This window comes from Periplaneta americana, chromosome 3, assembly GCF_040183065.1.
Source record: "Periplaneta americana isolate PAMFEO1 chromosome 3, P.americana_PAMFEO1_priV1, whole genome shotgun sequence".
Lineage (NCBI taxonomy): Eukaryota > Metazoa > Arthropoda > Insecta > Blattodea > Blattidae > Periplaneta > Periplaneta americana.
The window spans coordinates 36,279,414-36,296,425 of NC_091119.1; the positions used below are offsets into that span (position 1 = coordinate 36,279,414).

General features: G+C 34.3%; 1 protein-coding gene across 13 annotated transcripts in view; it reads left to right on the plus strand.

Moving 5' to 3' along the window:
* Hasp (Hig-anchoring scaffold protein) overlaps positions 1-17,012 on the plus strand; it is a 797,842-nt gene that overhangs the window by 323,237 nt on the left and 457,593 nt on the right. For all 13 annotated transcript variants that reach the window (XM_069820307.1, XM_069820300.1, XM_069820301.1 and 10 more), the window contains exons 2-3: positions 3,032-3,198; positions 14,012-14,114. In XM_069820307.1, the coding sequence (XP_069676408.1) occupies positions 3,032-3,198; positions 14,012-14,114 (270 nt within the window). The remainder of the gene's footprint in view (positions 1-3,031; positions 3,199-14,011; positions 14,115-17,012) is intronic.

Sequence of the window (17,012 nt, forward strand, 5' to 3'; positions counted from 1 at the left end):
AGCAGAGACAATTGTTTTTAACACAACCAACAACATCGAATGTAAGATCTGAGTTTAACATCGACCTGTGCCGTTCTCTCATCTCTGCTGATATTCCTCTCTACAAACTAAAGAATAAGGTCTTCAGGGAATTCCTTGAAAAATATACTCAACATACAATCCCGGATGAGTCAACACTTAGGAAGACGTATGCTCCATCCATCTACGATGAGACAATACAGAAGATAAGAGATGAAATTAAAGATAGTTCAATTTGGGTTTCCATTGATGAGACTCCCGACAAAGAAGGTAGACTTGTTGGTAATGTAGTTATCGGTTTGTTAAGTGAACAATATTCTGAACGAATTCTTTTACATTGTGATGTTCTAGAAAAGTGCAATAACAAAACTATAGTTAAACTGTTCAACGAAGCTATGGGTATCCTGTGGCCAAAGGGTATTATGTACGATAATGTGTTATTCTTTATTAGCGATGCTGCCCCTTATATGGTCAAAGCTGGACAAGCATTATCTGTTGTATATCCTAAATTGACTCATTTTACTTGTGTGGCGCATGCATTTCATCGTGTGGCAGAAGTGGTCAGAGACAATTTCCCTAAAGTAGATTTGTTGATTTCATCAGTGAAAAAAGTATTTCTCAAAGCTCCCAGTAGAGTTAACGTGTTGAAAGAAATGTACCCTGAAATTCCATTGCCACCAAAGCCAATTTTAACTAGATGGGGTACATGGCTAGAAGCAGTTGAATATTATGCCGAACATATAGACTCTATTAACAATGTTCTCCTTGCATTGGACTCTGAAGATGCAGTCTCAATTGATACTGCGAAAACAGTTACCTGTGACATAAGTGTGAAGAATGACTTAGCTCACATTCAGCATACATTTTCATGCATCATAAAAACGCTCAAAAGTCTCCAAAATAGGCACCTTTCACTATCTGAAAGTTTTGAAATTATAAATAGTACTGTGGAACAACTGAATCGTGGTAGAGGTAAAGTTGCAGATGCAGTAAGAGCTAAGGTGGACACTGTACTTTCAAAAAACCCTGGATATGAAGAACTACAAAAGGTTGTTGCTGTGATGAGTGGTGAATCAACAGTGAAGATTAACTTGGACTTATCCCCAGCAGACATTGTGAAATTGAATTATGTACCAGTTACTTCTTGTGACGTCGAACGCTCTTTTAGCCAGTATAAATCTATCCTCAGAGACAATAGAAGAAGATTCACTTTTCAGCACTTGAAAGAAATGTTTGTAACCTATTGTTATGGTAACAGACAATAAAAATTGTGTTTTGTTGAAACTACATTGGAAGATAAGGTACGTCCATTATATTTTTTGTTTAGTTTGATTAAAATGTACCAATATTTAACGTACATAGTCATTTTTTTATAATTTTAAGTCCATATTTAATTCCATATTTTGGTAAAAATCCATATTTAATTCCATATTTTGGTAAAAATAACTACATATATATTTACATATTTCATATATTTTTAGTCCATATAAATCCGTTCCCTGATTATTACTATGCAAGGTCATTGGGTTTGATATGGGATGATGTTACATAAATTTGAACGTCTATTAATTGTTTAATTTCAATACAAATGTTATAGGCTACAATTTTATAGGTTACGTTAGGCCTACCTGTGGAAGCAGGACCAATGTCAGCTGTGTCTTGTTTCGACCGTTATTTACAATGAGTGCTACACGAAAGCATTTTTTATAGCTTGACAAACGCATTCTCGCTGTAGTGTGTAACGGAACTAAAGCTGCATCTACACAGTTCAATATTCCAATCCCGTATGCGTGCAATCTGGGAAGAATATTGAAAGAATCAAATTTAAAAGGACGTTCAATTAGGATGCATGAAGATTTTGTGTCTACATGGTGCGCCGTTTTGAACGTCGTCTTCACTGCATAAATATATTAATTAGCCTAATATTAAATATCAATCTTGCATTCATTGCTTTAAAGTTGAAAGAAACGTTTAATCGTGTAGTTGCATCTTAATGTATTCATGATCATCAATTCACGGGGAAACAGTTGACGACCACGACTAAACAAAAGAACGACCATGCGATAAATTGATAGCGATAAATCTAGCTGCAAAAATTATAGCAAAGTCTGACTGTGATTGGTTGGAATTCAAAATTTCTTTACACTTCATTGGTCGAAAATGGAATGATGTCATATAAACGAAATAGTCAACAGTAATTTCACTAGAGGTTTTAATTTATCTAGAGAAAATCAAAACTGGAGTGGGATTTAATTGACTATTATACGATTAGAAGAAAGTATATACAGATTAGAAGAAATAACGTATAGTAATACAATAAAATATTGATTGACTTACTGAAATTCTATTTCACTAATGTTAGCTTCCCCAAAACTTTTGAACGGAGTCGTCATTTTCAGTTGACTATAATATAATGCGGTAAACAAATGACGATCGCAACGCATGTTTTATAGTACCTTAAAGAATTTGCAGTTTGAAATGTTGGCAAACAAAGAAACAAATGGTAGGGAGGTGATAAAAACAGAAGAAAGTATATAAAGATTAGAAGAAATAAAGTACTCTAAAACAATAAGAGCCATATTCATAGACATTCTTAGCGCGGGCTTCCGGTGGATGATCAGCGAATTAATGTTTTTCATATTCATAAACCAGTGTTAGCGATATGATATGAATCCTGTACAAGTAATTAGTCGATAGCCGGGGCTAGTTTAGCACGCTCGTAGCGCGGGCTAGCGAAATGTCTATGCATAGCACCCTAAAAGATATTAATTGACTTACGGTACTAAAACTGTATTTCACTAACGTTAGCTTCACCAAAACGTTTGAACGGAGCCGCCATTTTCAGTCGACTATCTATGAGGGGAAACATATGACGATCTGGGTTAAAAATTCTTGTGTACCTATTATGTGTTTAGGGATCTCCTACAGAATTCCATAGCCAAGGAAACTAAGTCAGAAGAAGTCCGGACTAAACGGAAAAGGGTTGGATATTAAATAGTATTATTTGTTGCAGATGGTCGTAGCGGCAGGAGACGCTCCCAGCGCACCGCCCAGAGAGAGTCCGCGGAGGACGATAGCAGCATCTCTGAGGAGGTGGACGACGATGGACGCGTGTACAAGAACCCTCGCAACTCACCCTCCGCGCTGTGCCCCCGCGACGAGGAGCAGGCCACGCTTCTTGTGAGTCATTACTATTATTATTATTATTATTATTATTATTATTATTATTATTATTATTATTATTATTATTATTATATAGGTACAAAAGTTAGTAACGAAAATTATAGTTCTTCTTCTATATCTACACAGTTCACGGTCCAACCAGTATTCTTCACATATCATCATTTTTCCACGTGTTTATTATTATTATTATTATTATTATTATTATTATTATTATTATTATTATTATTTTATAAGTACAAAAATTATTAACGAAAACAATAGTTCTTCTTCTACAATCTACATAGTACACGGTCCAACCAGTATTCTTTACTCATTGTTATAATTTTTTCGCGTGTTCATTATTATTATTATTATTATTATTATTATTATTATTATTATTATTATTATTATTATTATATAGGTACAAAAAGTTAGTAACGAAAATTATAGTTCTTCTTCCATATCTACACAGTTCACGGTCCAACCAGTATTCTTCACATATCATTTTTCCAGGTGTTTATTATTATTATTATTGTTATTATTATTATTATTATTATTATTATTATTATTATTATTATTATTATTTTATAAGTACAAAAATTATTAACGAAAACAATAGTTCTTCATCTACAATCTACATAGTACACGGTCCAACCAATATTCTTTACTCATTGTTATAATTTTTTCACGTGTTCATTATTATTATTATTATTATTATTACTATTATTATTATTACTATTATTATACTTCATAAAATAGAACTGTTTGGGAGCCAAAATAGTTTTCCTCCTACGTAATTCGCCTTCAACTAGTCTTCCTCATTCTTATCAAAATTTCCCATATATTTATTATTATTATTATTATTATTATTATTATACTGTGCTGGACTTTTATTGACCTATGGCTGTTGTCCAGCACATAAATATCAATAAATATCAAATATAAAATTATTATTATTATTATTATTATTATTTTTATTATTATTATCATACTTGTTTGGGAACCAAAATTTTTTCTTCTACGTAATTCGCCTCCAACTAGTCTTCCTCACTCATTCTTATCAAGATTATTATTATTATTACAATTATTATTATTATTATTATTATTATTATTATGCTTCATGAAATAGAGTTGTTTGGGAACCAAAATTTTTTCTTCTACGTAATTCGCCTCCAACTAGTCTTCCTCATTCATTCTTATCAAGATTATTATTATTATTATTATTATTATTATTATTATTATTATTATTATTATTATTATTATTATTATTATTATTATTATTATTTTTATTATTATTATCATACTTGTTTGGGAACCAAAATTTTTTCTTCTACGTAATTCGCCTCCAACTAGTCTTCCTCACTCATTCTTATCAAGATTATTATTATTATTATTATTATTATTATTATTATGCTTCATGAAATAGAGTTGTTTGAGAACCAAAATAGTTTTTCTCCTACGTAATTCGCCTCCAACTAGTCTTCCTCACTCATTCTTATCAATATTAAGATTATTATTATTATTATTATTATTATTATTATTATTATTATTATTATTATTATTATTATTATTATTATTATTATTATTATTATTATTATTATTGAATTTTACTTGAAGCAAGTAAGGAGATAGGTTTAGAAGTAAACCCCGGAGAAAAACAAGTATATGATTATGTCTCGTGACCAGAACATAGTACGAAATGAAAATACAAAAATTGGAAATTTATCCTTTGAAAAAATAGAAAAATTCAAGTATTGGAGCAACAGTAACAAATATAAATGACACTCGAGGGAAATTAAACGCAGAATAAATATGGGAAATGCCTGTTATTATTCCGTTGAGAAGTTTTGTTATCCAGTCTTCTCTCGAAAAAGCTGAAAGTTAAGAGTTTTTGAAACAGTTATATTACCGGTTGTTCTGTATGATTGTGAAACTTGGACTCGCACTTTGAGAGAGGGAGAGAGGTTAAGGGTTTCAGAGAAGAAAATGTTTGGGGCTAAGAGGAATGATGTTACAAGAGAATGGAGAAAGTTACACAACGCAGAACTGCACGCATTGTAATTAGGAACATTAAATCCAGACGTTTGAGATGGGCAAAGCATGTAGTACGCATGGGTAAATCTAGGAATGCCTATACAAGGTGTAAAGGGTATAAGTGCCGTCCTTTCCACAGTCGTCAAGGACGGCCTATAAGATCAAAAAAATGTCCATACAATATAGGGTCAAAACTTGATAGTTTTCCCAGAAAAAATATTTTTCTTATTTTATTTGCGTTATACTGCATTAGTAGAATTACGAAAACAATTATTACAGCAGTAGGCATATCTAGCAAAGAGTTAATATTAGTTTAAATAAATATTTGTGTGTTCTATTACGTTCTCGTGAAATTAAATAAAATGCATCCTTAAATTTGTTAATATTCTGGCGTGAGAGACGGTGCAACGTTCAGCAGGCAGTACTCTGCATAGACGTAAGTACGAGTCAGCTGAGTTCAAGCTCCCTGTCCATAGCTCTACTGCCGAGCAGATGACAGTTCAGTACAGGGTATTCGATAAACAGCTTACAATGTCATTCACAGTTTAGGAATATCACATGTTACTAATTTATGGAAAAAGACGTCGTAATTCAAGTGAGGCAAGAAGGATGTACTACCAACGTTTTCCTCAAAGAAGGTTACCTAATCGGCGAACTTTTGTAGCAGTTTTTTCAACGATTTTTAGAAACTAGGAGTCTCTTACCCCGTTTGGAAAATCACACAATCAGAAATTTGTTTAAAAATGATACTGTTTTACGGAAACGGGAGAGATTAAAATTTTGCATTAGAATAAAGTTCGTGTGATTTTGTGCAGAAAACCATTATTATTTATTTTTTAGACGTACAATAAAAAATGGAGCAAAATTGTTACATAAAATGTAAATTTACCATAATGTTCTATTAATGAGATTGAAAGTTTGTATTTGCTGCTCGTTTTATGTAAACAACAGTATTGTCATTGTCCGCTTTTGCATTAAAACAGAGCATCTGTTTTGTACCGGTTCGTCTGTACCCGCTTGAGCTGTACTGTGTACTTATAACCCCCCTCCCCATCCAGAAACGTTGCAAAACGTCTAATATTGTAAACTTTAATAATTACTTAAGTATTGCAATTAGAAAAATATTGTAAGAACATTTTTTGTTGCTTATGACATGAGCAATCAGTTAAAATAATGGCACTTATACCCCTTACACCCTATAGAGCGTTAGTTAGAAGACTTGAAGGAAAATGTTGTTTGGGGAGACCAAGACGTAGATGGGAGGATAATATTAAAATGGATTTGAGGGAGTTAGGTTATGATGGTAGGGACTGAATTAATCTTGCTCAGAATAGGGCTTATTATATTGAATTGTATTTATTAACATTCCATGGTATTCATACATTGCTTTACAGCTAGAATATGGAACAAGTCAAAAAAACTTAATACTATTATAAAGTCTTAATTTATAGTCACAGTCTAGATGAAATATATACAGACGAGATTTACAATATAGTCTACTATTACAACACAAAGTTTTAGTATCAATTTCAGGAAGTGTTATTGAATGTCATGAATTCACCTACAGAATAGAAGGCGTGAGAAATTAGGTATACTTCTTTAATTTGGCCCTAAATAATCTTATGTTTTGAGTTTCATTTTTTATATCGGTAGGGAGGCTATTAAACATTTTTACTGCCATATAACGCACTCCTTTTTGATAGCACGATAGACTTGCCGATGGAGTATGAAAGTCATTTTTTTGACGTGTATTTATGCTATGAACTGTTGAATTAGTTACAAAGTTTTCACGATTACATAGAAGGAAGATTATTAATGAAAAGATATACTGACAAGCCATGGGCATTATTTGTAGTTTTTGAAAATAGTTCTACACGATTCCCTAGATTTGGCACCTACTATTATTCTAATTACTCTTTTTTGTAATAGAAATATACTGTTACTATCTGTGGAATTTCCCCAGAATATTATTCCAAAACTCATTACTGAGTGGAAGTATGTAAAGTATATTGTTTTTAAGGTATTGATATTTACTATCTTTTGCCTAGATCTAAAATCAAAACAAGCTGAATTTAGTTTGGGGGTAATTTCTTTAATATGATTTTTCCAATTTAACATATTATCGATATTTAAGCCAAGAAATTTGGTTGTTGTTGTTTCTAATAGGGATCTGTTGTTAATTATTGCGCTAGAAATTTGCGAGGTTGAATTTGGACAGGATTTAAATTGAATTATGTTAGTTTTGTTACAATTTAATACCAATTTATTGACTGAGAACCAGTCACATATTTTGAAGAAAATTTCCTCTGTCGAAGATTGGAATGTGTTGGAGTTATTGCTGTAATTACTATACTTGTGTCATCTGCAAATAATATGGGATGACCTACTTCTTTTATTAGGGGGGCAAGATCATTTATAAACACTAGAAATAGTAGGGGACCTAATATTGATCCTTGAGGGCGGCAATGAACCTCCGGGTTCTTTAAAAGCGATTTGTAAGTAAGTTATTGTTTATTAATTTCTTGCCGTTGTTGATATGAAACGCATTTTGAAACACAGTTGGATAAGTAAAATATTGAGTAGTAATACAATTAAAAGTAGAATTGTTCACATCGATACGAGACAGTTACGGATCGGGCTATCTTGAGTAATTAGGAAACGTCAACTGTTACTCCACTATCGCTACACCATTATTTCAGCACTCACAGTTCGACACGAAACGAAAAATAAATTATATACAAAATGCAGTAGTGGAGAGTGAGAGTGATTTAGAGAGTCGTGGACTGCGGCGCAAGTCGGGTTGGCACGCCGCCGCTCACATCTGTTATCTCTGGCACGGAGGAGTCTGGCCACATCTGGTGTGTTGTCCGAATTCCTCTACTAAATTGACTGAACTTTGCACTTCTTCCGAAACGTGTTATTCTCAACAGAACAGGTGAGTGTACGTTGGCGGCCGACTTCGTTACATCCCTCCACGCCCCCTCTATTCTCAAAATCCACACGTGTTCTTGCTTTAGATCTTAAAACAAGTGTAATATATTGAAGGGGTTCAGCAGGATGGAAACAATAAACTATAAATAAAAAAACAAATATTGATTTCAGAATGTATTAAAAAAACAAGACATTATAAGTGATCAAGTTTAAAAGTTTACATACTGAAAGAAACGAGTGCCTCGAAGCTGACACATACGCCGTCCTGTGTTGTTTTATCATACTGCGAATAACGTTATCATTTAGTTTTTATTTTATTGTATTTATTCAGGTTTTAAGCTAGAAAATAAATAATTGTCGCAAAAATGCTCAAATTAAAAATTATGTGTGTGCAAATTGCGAAAAGCTTGCGCAGCATTGTAAATAAGTTGTACAGAAAGATAAGACCTACAGAAAAAAAAATATATATGTAATTTGCTATTTGGAGTTTTATTACTTTCAACTTATCTTAGACGGCAGTTCGGAAGGCGTTCGGCTGCTATATGCGCCGTAGCATTTCTGGCATGTGACGTCACAAGCTTGTACAGCAGAACCAATCGGAATCATTCTGTAACAAGTACTTCCCAAGTTCGTTTGTTCACGTGTGAGTGTTTCAATGCATTGAATAAGTAAAACTAACATTTACTGTGTGTCTGTGTAAGATAAATAAACAGAAGAAGAGACTGTAAAAAAAACAAGTATTGCACAGGCAGGTGCGGAAAATATTGTTTAAGGTGTATAATTATTTTAAAAACGTTGACGAGCACAACGCTACCGGCCATCTTGATGCTGGCTGCAACGTTGTCAACATACAAGAAATGACTGCAGAAGCATGTGGTGTGGGACTGAGAACCGTGCAAAGAATATTGTTAGTGAAGGAAAGAGGGTTTGTTTGGTGTCATGCTTACAGTAGTCAACGGCTAAGGTCATTATTGTCTTTTGATAATTAAAATTCTCTGCTGTCTATTTGTATTGCACGTGCGCGTGAAGTAGCCTACGATGTGGCAATGTTGTACGCTGCCTTGCTCTCTCTATCTGTCTCCCTCGACGCAAACGCTAGCAGACTACCGCCTTCCGAATTGCCGTCGACTCTATAGGTATTGTAAGTGTTAGACCTATGTTTAGTATCAATTACTGCTGAATTTACGTCACATTAAAATATGTCTATTTTTATGAGCACTCCAAACATTGAAAGCACTTGGGAAATCAAATCTTTACGGGTAGGCTCTTCAAGATTTGTTGGCATAGTTGGCTAAACACCACCACCACCACCACCACCACCACCACCACCAACAACAACAACAACAACAACAACCACCACCACCAAACAAGCACAACAACCAACAACAACAACCACAACAACAAGTCTTTACCGGGCAGTAAATGGCGTTCGAAACGTGGTACCGACCATACTACCTCATTCTAGTGCCGAGGCCATGAATGCATGCAGCTCTACCTCCTTGCTCCCATGTGCCTTCTTGGTGTGTAAAAGGAGTAAGTTTACTTTTTTTTTTTTTTACCTTTTGGTTCTTTTTGTAAACCTAGTAAGTCTTGATTTTATTTCTGAGACAGGTTGTATTAAACTTTAACTCCAAAGTTTTTTACGAAGCGTCAAAGCAATACTGGAACAATGGTAGAATGAATTGGCAACGGAAACCGAACACCTAAGAGAAACCACAGTTCCCACAGAATCCGCCGTGGGATGGAAACGCGACACCCTTAGCAGAAACAAGTACGGAGAGTTTTACAGTCATCATCCATGCGTCCTGCCATAAGCTGGAACGTTATTTTTAATTACCACGGCTGTCATGTCCGGACTGAGCTCTTGTGGATTAGGACCACGTATTGTAACACTGAAACTTTTCTTGATCACTAAATAAGAACACAGAAATATTAATAAATTTACTACTTTAATTATCAGTATTTTCCTCGTTACAATTATTATTATTATTATTATTATTATTATTATTATTATTATTATTATTATTATTATTATTTTATTGATTTGAACATTCTGCCAGAGCAGACTACCTAAATGACAAAGAATACTATACAAATTTAAACTTTTTGATACAAAGTTGTAACAGTAACAGAGGCTCAATTCGGTAATACAACAGTAATATACGTTACAAGAGCGGTATGTTGATGTTTTCATGTTCGAGGAAAAGATTGAAAAAGCGAAACGTAGTTGAGCTTTTTTAATTTCCGAGAATATGAAAACAAATATACCGCTCCTGTATCGTACATTATTTTGTGCGAAGATCGTTTATTACATACCTGAAAGACGAATTTCTAATTAGTTGCAATGAAATCTCCATGTTGGTTTCTGTTTAATGACGCCAACTTCGGAACACCAAAATATCTTTCTTCAACATTGTTGCTGTAAAATGTTTTCTGTGTTTACTATACTCCAGCAGGCCGTGATATACGTCTGTCTTTTTTTTCCCCCCAGTCTATAAATGCGAACTTAAAACAAACGGTAAGGTTATGTAATGATTTATTTTTCATTTTAATATTTTAACAATATGATTTATATAACATATTGCAGTAATAACATCGGCATCTGGAATCTCGTTGATTTTTTCACGGCTTCCTTAATGTTACTTGTATCAGGAATGCAATAAGTTTCGTGGAGTAGTAGACTTTACTTAATTTTTGAAAATATTTAAAAACAATAATTAACATTGCAATTTAGGTGAAATTGCAGTGGTAAGTTTCCAATTTATAATTATTACTATGTTAAACGTCTCTAAAAATAATATGTTAAAAGCCTAAAGCGGTAAAATGAATGTCGCGCTTAAGCGGTAAGAAGAGGGAAATTGTTATGTGTGTTACGTTGGGATACTGAATGTGGTATTTCACATTTACCGCGTATTGGTTCTGTGCGGAAAACAAGCAAATACGCACGATCTCGCACAAAATATTATTATCATCATCCTCATCAACAGTATTTTATTATTGTTAGTTTATTGATCTGAACGTTCTGCCATAGCAGACTTCCTAAATGACAAAGAATACTATACAAATTTAAATTTCTTGATACGTAGTTGTAAGAGTATCAGAGGTTCAATTTGGTAATGCATGATATTATTATCATCATCCTCATCAACAGCATTTTATTATTATTATTATTATTATTATTATTATTATTATTATCATCATCATCATCATCGGTATTTTATCATTACTACCAAGGCCATTACTATTTTTACAATTATTACCATCATGATCAGTTTCGTAACATTATACCATCGGCTTAGCTCAGTCGGTACCACGTTTGTCTACCGACTCGGAGCTGTGTTCATACATGAGTTCGATTCCTGTTTGGAGTCTTGACTTAATTGAGTTTTTTTCGAGGTTTATTCCAAGTGTAAGGCAAATGTCAGGTATTCACATGGCGAATTCTCGATCTCATTTCGCTGTCACCAATTACATCGACGCTAAATGACTTAGTAGTTGATACAGAGTAATCAAATAACCGACTAAAAGCACACGATATCAATACGATTATAATTGCCATAGTATCATTGTCATCCTTATAATCATAATCGTTTCTTTCTTTGTCATGCTTAGCCTCCTCCTCGTGGTTACACTCCAGTGCGTGTAGGTGAGAATAGATCTTTGTACCAACATTATACTCTCCAATGTGGATCTTCCTGACCTTGTAGTCAGCATAATGTAGAGCCACTATCTGTTAATCATCGCCTATTGTCCTCATCTTTGAAATAACTATAATCAGTATTGTTATTATGTCAATCATTACCAGTACTATAATAGTACATTATGAAACGAGCCTATAATGATAGTAATTAAAAAGCGAGTATGGATATTTATGAAACGAGCGCAAGCGAGTTTCATAATTTTCATACGAGCTTCTTAATTACCATTGTAGGCGAGTTTCATACTACTTTTTATGCTCGACCATATTTCTAACTTGAAATTACAGTATTCAGATGTATACATTTTATTTGTATCTGACAAGATCGGAAGTGACCTTGTTCTAGGTCGTGAATTGTGAGATGTGCGCAGACGCGAAAGTATTGATTTTTTCCGAGGAACAATAATGTCATTGACCTTGATGTAATCCCCTTAAACTTGATACAACCTTGATTATTGAATTAGACATTGAAAAACGAGATGACAAATTGAATTTATTTCAATATTATTTACAATTAACGCCAATTATTATAGTAACAGAACATAACCTTCTGCGACAGTATTGGATTTCCAGCCTCCGTGACTTTTCGCTAATTCTCTTTCGATTGCATATCCGAGAATAATCGATACTTGCAGTTTTATAACGGTACAAAGCTGACTTGTCATTGGCTGAACACCTGTAAACTGAGTTGTCATTGGCTGAACACCTGTACTTTAATGAGTAGGTGTACTTTAATGCCATGCATTAAAGGACTGCTACGAGGTGTATAATTACTACATTTAGGCATAGTCGAGCATAAAATATTATTACTAGAGTACGGATTTTTAGGTCGTTAAAATATAATATTAGGTGCCTAAAATAGGCTTAAAAGTGTAGAAAATAGTCTCTAAAGAATTTAAAATAGGCTCTAAAAAAATAATGTTTTCTTTAAAAACATGTTTCAAATCATCAGGGATTCACTTCTAGAACTAAATAATTTTAAATGCTTATACACCGTTACCACCACTACTACTAAAAGTACAAGAACAACAAATATCTAACTAGTTATGGTCTACATAAACTGAACAATTAAATGTAAAAAATTAGTTTTAGGCATAAATTCAGTACGCAAACAAGTCAGATATAATCAATTTTTACCAAGCCTTGTCCGTTAATGTCCATAATTAGCTTCACAATAAATTACTAATACTTTTTCTAAATGTTCAACTAAAAAGCAATGCCGTCTGTCACTCAACACAAATTTGTATGCTGAAAATGAACGCTCCACATCCACTGAAGTAACAGGAGCGTATTTCAAATTTGACATTAGTTGGACAGGAATGTTGTAAGTATTGTAAATCCGTGTTCTTCACTACTAGGATATCTGAAGCAGTACGCAGGTCCTTCAGCCCTACATTTCTCTGCAGAACTTGCTCCAGTTTATCCCGTACTTTATTTCCAACAGAACTAGGAACATATTTCGAATTTACAATACAAATTTTTGAAAGAAGAATGGGTGTTTTGACCTATTAGAAATAAAACGTACTTATAATAGGTCATAATAGGCTTTGTCGTCAAAATAGGCATTTTTAGGTGCTATAAAATACTAATTTTAGGGATAGTTTTGTATGAAACGTGTACTTGCAAGTTTTTATGAACTTATCTTTAAGGGTGGTATGCATAGACATTTCGCTAGCCCGCGCTACGAGCGTGCTAAACTAGCCCCGGCTATCGACTGATTACTTGTACAGGATTCATATCATATCATATCTGTAACACTGGTTTACGAATACGAAAAACGTTAGTTCGCTGATCATCCACCGGAAGCCCGCGCTAAGAATGTCTATGAATATGGCCTTTAAGGATTAAAATAGGTTTTTACCTAAAATCCGAAGTCTAATTATTACCATTATGTTTATAGCTCTCATTATAATCATGTTAATTATTATTATTATACCAATAATTGATATTATCAATTTATTATTATTACCATTACATTAATAATAATAATTTTTATGGATAAATAAATAATAAATAAATGAATAAATGAGTAAAGAATAAATTAGTAAATAAATGAATGAACACATACATACATGCATGCATGCATACATACATACATACATACATACATACATACATACATACATGCCTAACTAGTAAGACACGGTGAACATTCTTTCTCATTTATAGGGACAGAAGTGCCTGAGGAAGTGCTCCTCGGATGAAGACTGCAAGAGTAAAAAGAAGAAATGTCTGTGTGATGGAGCCTGCGGAATGAGCTGCATCAAACCAGGTAGGACAGACATTCTTGAATTGAATTTAATCCTATAATTGGGCTGCTGAATTATGGTTCTGGTTTTGTTATGAAATAAGTACGTGCAGGAAAATAATATATATTACGGTGTTACCGGTACTAATAATAACTCATACTCATGTTTAATTGTCTTATACTTACACAATTAATAGCTAGTTTATAAGTCGTGTGTAAATTCCTTACTAATAGTGGTAATCCCTAATAATTCACTACACACGTAGAGTATAACAGTACAGCTGTTACACAGCTACGTCATAATTTCGTCATTACTTCATTACGAAAGGTAATAAAATATCTGAGGTTCTCTATTGCGCTAGTGTTTCGCTGTAAATATCGAGTACAACTGGGCCTGATCGATTACCACGCTATATTTTGGTCAAAGAGTACAGCTACAGCAATATTATTCTAATTATTCTGTACTCTTCGGTTTGTTCCATCACCATCATAAAATGACAATCGATACGAACAGCTGATTGAGGGGCAGCCATTTTTTCTATATATACAACGCTTAAAGAAGGGGTTTCGTGTATATAACTACTGCAAAGCAATAATTCTCATGTACAGTTACAGCACAGTCTAGTATATACAGTTACGAAGCTTGAGTTGTTGAGGTTGCTAGGAACAATAGACTGTGCAGGTACTATTTCGCATTGTCTGTAATGAGGTGATAGGAGCGATCCTAGTGCTTAGCAACTATCTATGGATGCATATTTATTACATACTGAGCTTCGTGACTGTATGTGCTAGACTGTGATTACAGGTTGTTTATACATCCATCGCTTACGCAAGTTTATTAGTAACGTTTTCTGTCCCAACTCTGCATAAGTCGCGTATAAAATCTGTACACGGTTTATTATTCATCCTTTCGTAGTGTTCTGCCCAAGGGCAGGATTCTGCAGTCTTTCCTATTTTCGGAATCCCTCTTTGTCTCTTCATATGATCCATATATCTTAATGTCTTCTGTCATCTGGTATCTTCTTCTGCCACGAACTCTTCTCGCTACGGGTTATTAGTAAGATCGTTAATGTATTCTATAGGGACGCAGAAGTTTGTCATCGTTTTGTAGATATGAGTGAACTTATTTTAATTTACACTTCTTCAAGTTATCGATTTTCTTCTGTTCCTCCTTTGTTGCACATACAGCGATCACACATATTTGGCTTACTATTGGTTTATAATTGCTTGTATACAATTAATACTTTTTCATGAGTCCATTTACAGTAGCGCAAAACTTACGCAGTTGTGAAATATTCATTCCATTAGGTTACCGTGAATACATTCTTCCGAATTCCAAACATTAGCCAGTCACCTCTCGGATTATCTCCCACGCTTCAGATGTTACCATACTTGCGCTTGTCTTTCTAGATGAACTTCCGAGTTTTGGCGCTACATTCTTGTTACTAAGGCCAACAGCCACTAGCCACCGCTACGGTGGCTGCCACAAGCTGCGGTCTGTATTTTGCATGCAGTTTTAATAGACTTAACGCAGACACGGTTCCTCGCAGAACGTCCGGGCCACACGCTCCGGCAATGGCAGTGTTTCGCTACAGTTTATCCCGCGAAAATGCACTCATGCCCACGTGAATCAACGTCGGTTAGTGTAACCACCGGTTAAAATTGCCTCCTAATCCCTGGTTAAGCATTTTTACTGTGGATCGACCTCGGTTAGGACTTATATAGGAGGTTAACCACGGTAATTTCAAACCGCCATATTCGAACGGTTAAAGAAGATAATCAGTGATTAGTAAAATAAAACAAAATGGCGGCCAGATCCACAGGTGATTATTTCGAAGACTATTATTATCGTACAGTACTTGAATTACTTGGATAGAGATGATGGTGAGCGTGAAGTTTCTTTAGTGGAAAGAGAGAATTCTTACGAGGAATTAGGTGACAGAAATTTTCAGGAGGGATTTCGTTTATCAAAATCTACCATATCATTTCTGCTGCAACAAATGGGTCCCTTAAAGTAACACAGAAACAGGATCGGCTGCTTATATTACAATTCTATGCAACTGATCTTTTCTTTATTTTAAGAGGGAACACTTCAGTATCTCTTTCTCTATGTCACTGGCTGAATGAAGAAAGGTTATGGATGGATCTTAGGATAATAGTCTGGATCGTACACACATTCGTACTAATCTTCTTCATCCTTTTCCTTAATGGATATTCCATCTTTTTCATATATAATATATTTAAATATAGAAATTAATTCTATCACTAGCCTACTTCAAACTCACTTGGGATATAGTCATTTTTGCATTTAATTTTCAATTTTGTACGAATTTAACCTAACAGCACTGACAAACAAAGAAATACAACTCGCAAACATAACAGCGCCCAAAGGCAAACAAATGCAACGCGAAAATATAGGATACTCTCGTTTCCATGTAGAATGGAGTAAGCGCATTCCTAGAAAAATAAGTCCAAGGAAGTCAAATCAGATGATCACAGAGGCCAACGGATTGGACCTGTGCGACCGATCCACCTGCCTGGAAATACTTCTTCTACGGAGTAAACGCTTAATTTGAGCGACACTGTTTCCAAGTTCAAATCAGGCAGCAATTTTTCTCCTCTGCAATAATGTTAAGCGGCTGCATGGCATTTCATCATTCCAGTCTATCACAACAATGTGTATAGGCATGGCCGTGTGCCATTATCCTTGGCGTATAGGATGCCATGTTCCAGGGCATTTTCAGTCCTTGGAATATAGAAGGCCATGCTCCAGGTCATTTTAAGTTGGCATCAAATGCACATTACACATGGATAAGTAGCTCCTCTGGCGACGGGGGGAGGGGGTGTTTGTTTCCAAATGTACTGTACCGAGAAGGGTTCTTTCTAAAAACATAAAATTACTTAGTCACACGTTAAAAAGTG